The 13,187-nt window shown below is 34.5% G+C and overlaps 1 protein-coding gene across 1 annotated transcript in view; it reads left to right on the top strand.

Annotated features, from left to right (window-relative positions):
- Positions 1–9,577, top strand: part of LOC117334673 (dmX-like protein 2) — a gene marked incomplete in the record, with an annotated part of 79,632 nt that extends 70,055 nt beyond the window's left edge. Inside the window, 7 exon segments of the mRNA XM_033894429.1 lie at positions 3,671–3,731; positions 4,155–4,285; positions 4,601–4,678; positions 4,855–4,999; positions 5,421–5,510; positions 6,079–6,206; positions 7,159–9,577. Coding sequence (XP_033750320.1) covers positions 3,671–3,731; positions 4,155–4,285; positions 4,601–4,678; positions 4,855–4,999; positions 5,421–5,510; positions 6,079–6,206; positions 7,159–7,371 — 846 coding nt within the window.
- Positions 9,578–13,187: the final 3,610 nt, after the last annotated feature.

The raw sequence follows: 13,187 nt of genomic DNA, 5'->3' as shown, positions 1-13,187 counted from the left end.
TAGATGAGGTATCTATATATAGTTTGTTGTAGATGAGGTGTCTATATATAGTTTGGTGTAGATGAGGTATCTATATATAGTTTGGTGTAGATGAGGTGTCTATATATAGTTTGGTGTAGATGAGGTGTCTATATATAGTTTGATGTAGATGAAATGTCTATATATAGTTTGGTGTAGATGAGGTGTCTATATATAGTTTGTTGTAGATGAAATGTCTATATATAGTTTGATGTAGATGAAATGTCTATATATAGTTTGGTGTAGATGAGGTATCTATATATAGTTTGTTGTAGATGAAATGTCTATATATAGTTTGATGTAGATGAGGTGTCTATATATAGTTTGGTGTAGGTGAGGTATCTTTATATAGTTTGGTGTAGATGAGGTGTTTATATATAGTTTGGTGTAGATGAAGTATCTATATATAGTTTGGTGTAGATGAGGTGTCTATATATAGTTTGGTGTAGATGAGGTGTCTATATATAGTTTGGTGTAGATGAGGTAAGATATATATATAGTTTGGTGTAGATGAAGTATCTATATATAGTTTGGTGTAGATGAGGTAAGATATATATATAGTTTGGTATAGATGAGGTGTCTATATATAGTTTGGTGTAGGTGAGGTATCTATATATAGTTTGGTGTAGGTGAGGTCTATATATAGTTTTGTGTAGATGAGGTGTCTATATATAATTTGGTAAAGATGAGGTGTCTATATATAGTTTGGTGTAGATGAGATGTCTATATATAGTTTTGTGTAGATGAGGTGTCTATATATAATTTGGTAAAGATGAGGTGTCTATATATAGTTTGGTGTAGATGAGATGTCTATATATAGTTTTGTGTAGATGAGGTGTCTATATATAATTTGGTATAGATGAGGTGTCTATATATAGTTTGGTGTAGATGAAATGTCTATATATAGTTTGGTGTAGATGAAATGTCTATATATAGTTTGGTGTAGATGAGGTGTCTATATATAGTTTGGTGTAGATGAGGTGTCTATATATAGTTTGGTGTAGGTGGGGTGTCTATATATAGTTTGGTGAAGAGAATGTTTTTGTATGAATGAGTTTGAGCTGGAGTATTCAGGTAGATAGGTTTTTCATTAAGTGGTGTCTCCAGTGTCAGTAAGATGAAGTAGTAGTTGATGAAGAGGATCTAGGATTTGGAGGAATAGTTAGACGGGGTTTATGGTAAGATGTAGTGTCCAGTTAGACAAACAGCTGTGTGAGTGACCAGGGCTGACCGGTGATATTGTAGCCTTGTGTAACACCATATCCTGATTGCTATAAGTGATTGCCCTCTTTGTTGTCTGTGAGCTACTCTTTATTTATTTATATTTTTTTGCATATTCAAGGATTTTCACCAACAGTTGAATACACCTATTATAAGAATTTTTATGTTTCTTGTTTTTATTTTTATTTTTCTCCTGGGTAATTTTGTGGGTCCTATACGGTAACGGATATGATCAAAGTCTATATAAGTTATAAAGTAATTATATATTCATTGCAACGTTTTCATGTAGAACAAAAATCCAATATGGCTGCCATGAAGCCATACCTTCAAATTGATAAACAGCTATAACTTAATTTTACAGCTTATATGGAGTTATGTTATTTGTAGAAAATCTTTCAGCTAACATTTCCCCATAATTTCTCGATTGTAACAAATACGGGTCAAGTAAAAATCCTCATCAACCGGACTTTTTTTTTTTTTTTTTTTTTTTAAATATATTTGAGATTTGAAATAACATTATAATTTGGATGGATGACTGTCAAATATACTTAATTGTGTGTAATGTAGATGAAAATCCCTTCAGATTTTATGTTTTGTATTTCTAGTTTGTTATTGTGCTTGTTTTATTGTTTTAGAATGTAAATTTAAGTTTAAAACGGGATGTCTGAGGTGACCAGAATAGATTTTTGTAAGATTTGGTGAAAACAACTGTAAGTGCGTGGTCAATAGATAATTGACCATCATTCTAATTTTAAAAAATCACAAATTTTGATGATCTACAATTTTGGTAAAACCTTTAAAAATGATCAAATTGTGGTTCAGACATAAAACTGGTACTATTAAGTTTCTGTACACTAGCAGGCCCATGGGGCCCTTTGTTTTATTTGTTTTTTCTGGGATTACTTCTATATCGGGTTGTGTTCATTCACCTCAAACATCCTTAGATATTATTTATTGATGTTTTCTGGGCATAATTGTTGTTTTGTGTACTTTTAATATGTATTGTTTACACATTATTTTTACATATTAGAAATATTTTTATTTCCTTTTATAATTTTTTTTTTTTTTTTTTTATTAATAACTGCATTGTGGATTATTTACTTGATTTTTTATGAATGCTTGTTTTGTTGACCGTTGTTGAGCCTTGTACAAACTATGCACTGCTTCATGTTAAACAATCATTAAAGATTAATTTTGGCTGCATCCAACAGATTGAGGTTTGACCAATGAAATAAGTATGATAGAGGGGAGATAACTCCAAGTTAACAAAAAATGGAATTCTTTGTGATATTACTGATGCTTATACAAATTTTCAAGTTTACGTAAAACAGGATTTAAAATTATTAAGGGCCCAACATCAAAGATGCCGGTGCCCTAGAGGGATCAGGTTGCTCTTCTGTTTCATTTTCTTTTGTGCAATATTCAATGGATGATTTCAGCCCCCCCATGGTCCAAAGCATACGTATGTCATGGCGCACCTTTCATTGTCTGTCATCTGTCATTGTCGACATGCTTGACTGAGCCCAACTGGGGAATCATGCACCAAAATCCTGTATCTTCTGTAGAAATGAAAGGAATGAATTTATGATGAATTTATGATGAAGTTAAGAATGTGCAAGAGTAATTAATTTTTTTTTTTATATAAAACTAGTATATAAAAAATCTGAATGTTGCAATGGTAAATTATTTGATATTTAACCTGGTGAGCGGACAACAGGGCGGAATGGAGAGAGTGTCTATCTTATATTTATAAATTATTAAACATAAATTTATTTTATTTCAGCACGTACATGTAGACTTACATATTTACACTTTTGTTTATTATCAATGATGAAAGAATTATACATTTTTTTCATCTTGTATGATAATGACTGTTTTAGCTGTGGACCTGCGTTGATATTGTTTTTGGAATGTTTTGATTTGAAGATTCCTGATCCATAGTGTTGTCGGATTGTTGTGTGTTTTCCTCTGATTTTACAGTACTACATCAGTAGTATGCAATGCTCACACAAATGTATTGTTTTTTGCTTAGAAACATTGTGATGTATTGTTTTATTTCTGTATCTGAATCCATTTTATTTTAAGTGATGGATCATTCAATAATAGTTTCATCATACTTATTACATCATAATAATTTAAAGAAAATAAGAAAGTTTTTTGTTTCTGAATGGAAAATTTTGATATAATTAGGTAAATCTGAAAAAAATGCATTGTTTATTTTTATTCTTTATCTTTCTCTCTGCTTTATGATGTAGTCAACAGACTTGAGTGCTATACAAATTAATTAATTCGAGTATTGATATAATTTCATTAACTGATATTTTATAAAACCGGTGTTTTATATATTTGTATTGATGAAAATTGAAAGTATTTAAAAAATAGTTATTAAGGATGTATGCATGCTCTTACCAAATGACTTTACAATTTACAGTTGTTACGCCGACCAGTGTCCGGAGTTAGGCGAATAGGATCCCACCCAAATCTTCCCCACTGTAAGTCTGACTGCCTTATTTTGATATTAACTGTCAAATGCCTAACTGATGTGAGTTTTATAATGTTCAACACACCCCAGAATGAATAGTAACAATTTGTTAGGTTTAAATATGGAGGGACCTTCATATGCATGTTAGGGATAATATTAGTCATTTTTTCCCCATACACAAGTTCATTGGAGAATAAGACACATATTGATAAATTAACAAAAATACTATTTACAGAATTAAGTACTTTTATTGGAAACTAGATTTCAACAAATCCAATGACATCCGATAATTGATATTTTTGCATGTCATTATTGAATAAAAGGATTTTAAAAATTACCAGGACTTGTTGAACCTTAACCATACTGTCAGTGTTATTGCCTAACTGTTGTATGCATTACCTACCTTTTAACCTGCTTGCTTTCCATTTGACAGACCTGACTGGAGGATCCGATGGGAGCGTCAGACTCTATGAATGGGGCCACGTTCAGCCTCTGGCCATGCTTAGACAACCAGGCGTGTTTCCTAAAGTCACCAAAGTTCTGTTTAGTTCCCAAGGAAACAAGGTAACCACGGAAACAGTCTATTTCTTACGAAACAAAAGTCACAGGAATGTGTGTTTTAGCAAATGGCTACGATATCGGAAAAGGGCTCTAGGCCAGCACATACAGACTTATAGTTGTGTACAGTTCAGCACATTTTAAGACCTCACAACTAGAAATTTTAAAGATAAGATTAAGATTACAGATAGAATTTAACATATTGTGAGTTGATTGTGGAGGGGAAAAAATAATCATCAAGAGGGTTCGACTCTTCAGTGTTATCAGGATATTTTCTGGTGAAGGGGCAAGTTAAACTTGTTTTAATGTTGTCTGTTTCAGTGCTGTGTCAGTGATACGGAGGGAGATATCTGTCTGTGGCAAGTTGGACTTGGCAGCAACTTCAACAAACCCATCATGGTAACACAAAGGCTTTCTTACTTGATAAAACAAGTTGTACTCTTACATAAATTGTTCTCCGGACATGAACAAAATTTGATATATCTCTTGTGGTCTTTTAGAAGAGAAATTCATTGTGATGAACTCAATCCTGATGGAATATATGTCGTTGTCCTACATCCCATTTATATTTACAGAAACTCAAATGTCACAACAAGACAACCAGTGACTTTGCGTTCGTGGGGTCGTCCAGTCTGATTGCCACGGCCGGCCATTCCTCGGAGAGTCGTAACGTATGTTTGTGGGATACATTACTACCCCAGCGGAGTGCCTGTGTACATGGTAAGTACGCCGGCCACGTACGGTCTGTCCGTTTCCTATGACACTACTTATCTTGATTTACTTATGTGTGTCTTGTCAATCAAGCTTTGACATTGGAGTACATTTTGTAGATATAAAATCTAAAATTGTAACTGTATTCTACTCTGAATGATTTAGTGAGTAGAGAGTATTGATAACAGTGTTCTGGTTATAATAGTTCTGTTAATAGAGAACCTGAGGAAATCTCCGGGGTTTGTAATACCCCCAGTTTGAAATGAAACATCAATGTCTAGCAGTAAAATTTTGACATGGCTTGGATTTTGTATTTTAGCTTCACTTCTTTTAATATGGAAATATTCACATTTCACAAACATATTCTACTATATCGAATAGAGAAATTTTTACTGAATTTTCCATCGGATTTTAACTTTGATATTTACAGCATTTACCTGTCATGAACATGGCTGTCCTGCTGTTGTGTATGCTCCACACCACCAGCTCCTGATTAGTGGAGGACGGAAGGGAGAAATATGTATCCTTTAGAACGTAGAACTTAGTAAGGTCTATAAAGAGGTACTAGAACAATGAGATCTTCACCAGACTTCATAAATCATTTATGAGGTCACAGTAGTGACTTTCCTCAATTCTCATTGGCTAAAACATAAAGTGGAGGTCAGTATTTTGAGTTATTTCTATTTATAGAAACTTATACGTTTATGATGTCCTAATCATGGTGACCTCACAATCCCCCGGTGTAAATTTCAAGGTAGTCAAGGTAAATATATTGTGATTCCACCCTTTGGTAAATAAGTTCTATATCTAATATAAAAGTTGAGGAACTTGGTCAATATGGTTCTATACTGATCTGGCAGAATCTAAATTATTTACCTGGATCTTCACTATATATAGATCGGTGCTTAATTCTACCAGGTCAGAAAAACTCCATATTGACCTCACCAAATGTCCATAATTGGTAGAGAACCTATCTGTAATGCAATATTTATGATGTTGACACGCATATTAATTACATTGTGGTACGGGCTGGTTAGGATAAAAACAAGTGCACTAATATGTAAAAAGAATCCTTGACTGGAGTCCAGGTATATTTGATATCCGACAGAGACAGATACGCCACACCTTCCAAGCACATGAGTCTGCAATTCGCTGCCTGGCTATGGACCCTGAGGAAGAGTACTTTGTAACTGGGTCATCGGAGGGAGATATTAAGGTACGGAGAATTGTAATTTGTCTGTGTATCCACTCATGTAGACCCTCAACCAAACTCTACCTGTCTAGCATCGTATCCACTCATGTAGACCCTCAACCAGACTCTACCTGTCTGGCATCGTATCCACTCACGTAGACCCTCAAGCAAACTGTACCTGTCTGGCATCATATCCACTCACGTAGACCCTCAACAAGTCACTACCTGTGTGGCATCGTATCCACTCATGTAGACCCTCAACAAGTCACTACCTGTCTGGCATCGTATCCACTCATGTAGACCCTCAACAGACTCTACCTGTCTGGCATCGTATCCACTCATGTAGACCCTCAACCAGACTCTACCTGTCTGGCATCGTATCCACTCCCGTAGACCCTCAACCAGACTCTACCTGTCTGGCATCGTATCCACTCCCGTAGACCCTCAACCAAACTCTACCTGTCTGGCATCGTATCCACTCCCGTAGACCCTCAACCAAACAACCTGTGTGGCATCGTATCCACTCCCGTAGACCCTCAACCAAACTCTACCTGTCTGACATCGTATCCACTCCCGTAGACCCTCAACCAAACAACCTGTGTGGCATCGTATCCACTCACGTAGACCCTCAACCAAACTCTACCTACATACGTATCTTTTTGTTAGTCTTTATAGATTTCAAAGGTATTTCAAAAGAGGAAATATAGGTAATATTCATATCTTTTTAACAGCTATATATATGCTTAATCATATATTCATAGCTTTTTAACAGATCTATATTTGCTTAATCATTTTTTTCTGTCTTCAACAAATTTTTTGTGATGAATAAACAGAACAAAAGTTGTGTTTTTGTTTCAGAATTTATTTGATTTGTACCTTGTACAGTACATTCAGGATGCAATTCTTTGACATATTTCTGCCATTTATTTGTCTTTCAGTGAAAGAGGCATTAATACATCTTGTTTTTGTATGCTAGGTTTGGGGCTTGGACGTTCACCAGATGGTCGTGGGCTTCCCAGGAGAACACAGTAAAAACACGTTTTTCCGAAACATGGGCGCTGCTTCCGGTGTAACTCAAGTCTCCATCGGCTCAACCCATCACCTGTTCTCCTGTGGTGTGGACGGATCAATGAAATTCCGGGCTTTACCAGAACGCGAGACGATCGTGAGATACTGGTCTGCAACGTAGTAGTGATGTTAAACTGATTCCACTGCTACGGTAGTTACATATCTGACTCTAGCGTCACGGAGATGTATGTTGTCATGGAGACGGTAGAATAGCTAGCCACAATGCTATGTGAATAGAAATGGGTCTGAGAAAGGTCTGCACTGGATATTTACCAAAAATGAAAATGTCTTTTTTCCGTGTTCCATTGTGTAATATTACATGTGCTTGAAGAGGCTTTCAACTTTTTGACTTGTTACCATGCTAGCTTGGTTTCATTTTGTTAAATCCAGAAAGGAGAATGATTTTTATTTTGTTTTGACTGATGCTCAAATGATACATTTTTCTATATATCTGGTATAGAATTTGTTTTCTTAGTCAGAGAATTGGATTGGCATTTTAATTATTGTTGATGAAGCAATATCAAACAACAAGTAACCAGTCTGTACTGTTGCTAATAGGAACAAGAAATTTTAATGTATAACATCTCGGAACTTTGATGTATGATGTAGAAATTGTGTGAAGGTAGATCATCGCCCACAGGTCTGGAGAGAAACCGCCTAATAGGTGGAAGAACTGGGTCTCCCCAGAGCTTTAAAACTGCTAATAGGTGGAAGAACTGGAGAGAAACCGCTAATAGGTGGAAGAACTGGGGAAAAACCGCTAATAGGTGGAAGAACTGGGGAGAAACTGGTAATAGATGGAAGAACAGGGGAAAAACCACACATACCAAAAACAGTTGTTCTCCCTAAACCACATGTAACCAAGAACAACTGTAGAAAGGTATTAGTTGTGTGAAGAAACCAGCAGAGCCCTCGAGAGATCCATAGCTTGAACCGTAACAAGATTCATCTTAAATGTTGATGTAAGAATACACCACCATCATATTAGTAATTTTGTGAGACGTACATATAATGTACAATTGTGGCAGAAAAAGTCTCTTTCCTGACAGAACTTTACATACCTGTAAAAATGATATCAAGTTCAGATTACCTTTATGCTGTAAAGTGATAATTTTGTTGACCAGGTTTTATTTTTCAGCAAAATCTGAACTGTGATAAACAGATTCTGTGATAAATGGGAAAGCTGCAGTTTGTTTAGCTGGGAAGGGTTAATGTTGGATCTGTTACAGATGGGGATATACTGGAATCAGTCTGTCTGTCTGTCCATCCGTCTGTCAACACAATTGTGTACCACCTACTCCTCCCGACAGTGGGATTGTACAACAGATTTCAACAAAACTCAAATTTTGTTGCCATGGTAACTGGTCATTATACACAGATTTTGTGTAATGGCCAATATCAGTCATTAGGTCAAATTTATTCAAACCTAATCAAGTGGTGTAACTTATTAACACCTATTACTTAATTAGACATCATGTGATTTTACAGAACTTGTTACTATGGAAATATAACGGAGGCTTCTGATTGGTCAAAATTTAGATATTGTCTCATTAGGCTTCAGACTTGATACAGATATAAGTGTTTTGAGGAATAGCAAATACAATGGTGCTATTTTTCCAAAACAAAAGATGTCATTTGGTTGCCATGGTTACAAAATTAATGAGGGTTATGGGGTGTATTAGTCAGCCATATTGGCTTACATTTCTATTGTTGGATAAGTTACAGACAGAAGTATCCTTTTTGCTTCTTACCCAGTAAGTAAGGGGAGCAAGCAACAGGACATCAAATGGTTCAATATTAGTTTTTGAGAAATTTAGTTAATATATATATTATAATTCAATTTGTTTTGTTTTTTAAGTGAGGAGTGAGTATTAAGTTTGGATGTAAGTGATCTTGTTTGATGTTGGTTGATTGCTTGTACACTTTGTTTATATATAGTTTTGATGGAATCCGAAAATGATGTTGATATTACCTAGGTATTGTACACGGTACAAGTTTATTGTGGATGTTGTTAGTCACGACGGGAGAATGTGTGTGAAAGTTTGGAGATAAAAGATGAGGTGGAATCTAGTTGTGTAAATGCTGTTAAAATTAAAATCTTCTGTAAAATAGGAAGTGGGGATATATCAGAATGCTGACTATACGTCACTACTCATCTACCATTTTTTGCCCTTTATTCAAATTGCCCTGCGTCCGAGGTCCGTTATCCATTGCATGTCTGTAAATAAACAATCCTTGTTATTGCTATTTCTTGAGAAGTAATGGAAGGATATTTCTCAAACTTTATACGTGGGTTCCCCTTGGTCCCTACTTGTGCTCGTTTGATTTTGAGTCTGATTCTGAAAACAAGAGCTAACAGGCGGCCATCTTGGATTTTTGACAATTGAAGTTTATCGCTATTTCTTGAGAAGTGTGAGTTTTTTTCAAACTTTACAGTGATTTATTTCTTGACTCCTTAATGACTGATGTTTCTCTCGGCTCGTTAAATGTACGTCCATCAGGCCACTCCGGTTATGATTTAGAGAACTATATATTGTATATAAAATCAGTCCAACATCTTTGCATAGATAGCAGTTTTCAGGGTATGTTAACTTGTAATATTTTTCAGTAGAGCCAATACTGGGTGGTAGTAATCTGTTGTGGCTAGTATGTTTAACTCATAGCAAAAATACTGTTTCATCATGTACCAGAAACGTTTGTCTCCTAGCATGGCTATACATCAGATGACTATGACCTTGACCTTATGGTTGATATAATTGGCTGTGAAGACACGTGTACTTACTGCTTACTTGTGTAAATACCTAACGTATCTTCATGGTATTGTGTATTTGAGGCTAATGATGAATATTCATTACACTAGATTTTGAATGTGTTGGAAATCCAATAGATGGTCTGCAGTCACATTGTTTACATTGTAATGTTATATATGGAACTATTGGAGTAGTAGCTAGGTTTCATTGAATATTTAGCTATCAAATATTTATGTGTATCAATTCAATATAATTGAAACTTTAAAAGTTTATTTATAAAATTATATCGAGGGAACAATTTAGCTGTTAATTCCAATAAAGATTGGTAAGATGTGAAAATGAACTTTATTACTGACCTATTTATACATTTTGACTACTAATTATAATATCATATATATGTAAGGGGGTCATGTTCATTAATATGTAATGGGGTCATGTTCATGAATATGTAATGGATTCATGAATATGTAAAGGGGTCATGTTCATGAATATGTAATGGCTTCATGAATATGTAAAGGGGTCATGTTCATAAATATGTAATGGGGTCATGACCCAATTAAATGTAAACTGGTCATTATATACGTGTCGTGTAGTCATATCTCCTGTTTTTTTTTCCTGGATTACTCTTTATTAGTTTAAGTGATGTTTGTGAGATAAGGATGATGCCAGGGTGATCTCCCCTTAATTATCTCATTGTTTTATACATTTGTAGGTCAGTACCATGAAAATAATTTACGAAGTATATACAGAAGGGTTTTTTTGTAGTTAAAAAATAATTACAGTCAAACAATTGTGTATATCTGAGATTGCTCTTAATGGTTTGAATTTCTGATCAATTAATATGTTCATTGTACATTTGTATATAAGTTTTGCTATGATTACAAACTTGTCGATCATTTTAAATTTAGTATCTGTTTTTGAAAATTCACTGGTCATTGATAGTATGAATTTTTTTTAACATTTTCCCTTTTTATACCCGATTGCTTAATAGTCACTTTTCTGTTACCATGGCGATGGTTGTTATATGTACTCGAAATGAGTTTCCTAACATTCCCTCTAGTCTTACTGTCAAGGTCAGAGTCGTTTTTTTATTATATATCGGTCATGTTACAGTGAGGTTATTAACCATTTCAACATTAGTGTCAATTTTATCATTACCATGGTAACAAGTGTCGTTACCATGGTAACAAGTGTCATTTCATGTTGAGAGTCAAGTTCTTATTTTGGCAGATAAGGTCAAACATCCATTTTATACATTATTGACATTTTATTCCACATTGAGAAACTAATCCTGGCTGACAAAGGGGCCAGTTCATGTTTTTTTTTGTTTTTTTTTTAGATATGTTGTCTCAAATTCAAAGTTATTGTTTTGAATCGGACAACAAAACTTTTGCTGATTGCTGTAGAATATGTTGGGAAATTTTCCTAGTAACAGCTTCTACTAAACTCTGGTTACCATGACAACTGTCGACATGGTGATATCTTTAGAAAACACGTCACAAAAAGTCATTGCTTCCATCACCTCCCCGGGGATGGTCCTAAAGCTCAGACTTGTCAGTGTACTACGTACTCCAATACAACCTTGCAAATCATGTCACCACGGAAACTTGATTTATTCTGGACCGATTCTATCAAGTTATGTTTAGATATGGAAATATAGAGGACTTGTGATAAATATATTGTTTCCATGGATTCTACTGAACTGTGATACTGTGTTTCCTATAAATGAATACCGGTATATTGTACATGAATATTTGATATTCTTTGACTTTGGTGATGATAGAAATGTACGGTTTTGTATATAATATGTAAATTGTGGTATAGTACGATCATTAATTACTTTGTATATGTTGTATTTAATGTTGATAGTATGTTACTAGTGATGTAATATAGTCGGGCTGAGCAATATCCAGAGAGTATTGGTCTGTGACTGTTATTAATTCATTTTACAGTATTAGATAATATACTGTACTGTTTTATTTGCATTGTAAATACATGTACTAGGTTTTAAAGTCCATAAACAACATAATCATGTCACATTGGTGTATAATTACTGTATAAATACGAGTCACAGTAAATCGAGTGCAATGCTTGTAAGCTGTACTGACATAGTGTATAAGTCAACCCTGGTTATATGTGTCTGCTTTCTGTGTTACATGATGAATCGGAGCAAAAATTATGTTTGAAAAATTATATAATAAAATGTATCCCAGATTTGGTTGATGCCCATGGTACCAAGCTCTGAGTTACCATAGTAACCATTGTTATTTGCTTGTCAACAAAGTAATACTTTTTATAGGTTAGATAGGTTTGTATACAATTCGTGCATGGTTTGTGTACTATGTCATCATTTGTGTACATGTAGAATTTGTGTGCTGATGTAATCATTCTTTGTGTGGATTTGTGTAAATCGACTTTCCCTACAATATAAGTAATCCATGTATGTAAGCTTACTTTGTGTACCTTGTAAGCATACATTGTGTACCTTGTAAGCATACTTTGTGTACCTTGTAAGCATAATTTGTGTACCATGTAAGCATACATTGTGTACCCTGTAAGCATACTTTGTATACCTTGTAAGTATACTTTGTGCGCCTTGTAAGCATACTGTGTGTACCTTTTAGGCATACTTTGTGCACCTTGTAAGCATACTTTGTCCACCTTGTAAGTATACTTTGTGTACCCTGTAAATGCATACTTTTGTGTACCTGGTAAGCAAACATTGTGTGCTATGTAAGGAAGTATTGTGTACTTTGTCAGCATATTTTGTGTACATTGTATGTATAGATTACACACTTTATATTGAGTACATGATAAGTCCTGTGCTGTGTAGACATACTCTATATAGCTGTTCAGAGACAGTTTTTTGTATACATATATTGTATACCTTCTGTTGTTTATAGTAGTTGAGATTGTTATTATCCTAACTACTAGTTATTGATGAATACATCCAACGTCACATGATAAACACAATAACGTCACATTATTGTCCTGAATTTATTTAGGTGGTAATCATGAATGTCGTGTGTTTCAACAAATCTAAATAGGAATGATCTGATGGCACTGTGTGTGAAAGAAGTGAAGTTGATGTTCAATCGCAAAATAAATATAGCTATGCTCATTCTAGTGTAAAGCTTCTTTGATTGGTACAGTTTGTTTATCACAAAATGTGTCCAAAGAGTTGGCT

This window comes from Pecten maximus, chromosome 9, assembly GCF_902652985.1.
Source record: "Pecten maximus chromosome 9, xPecMax1.1, whole genome shotgun sequence".
NCBI classification, from domain to species: domain Eukaryota; kingdom Metazoa; phylum Mollusca; class Bivalvia; order Pectinida; family Pectinidae; genus Pecten; species Pecten maximus.
The sequence above is the reverse complement of the archived record's forward strand: the minus strand, read 5'-3'. Positions and strand labels throughout refer to the sequence as shown.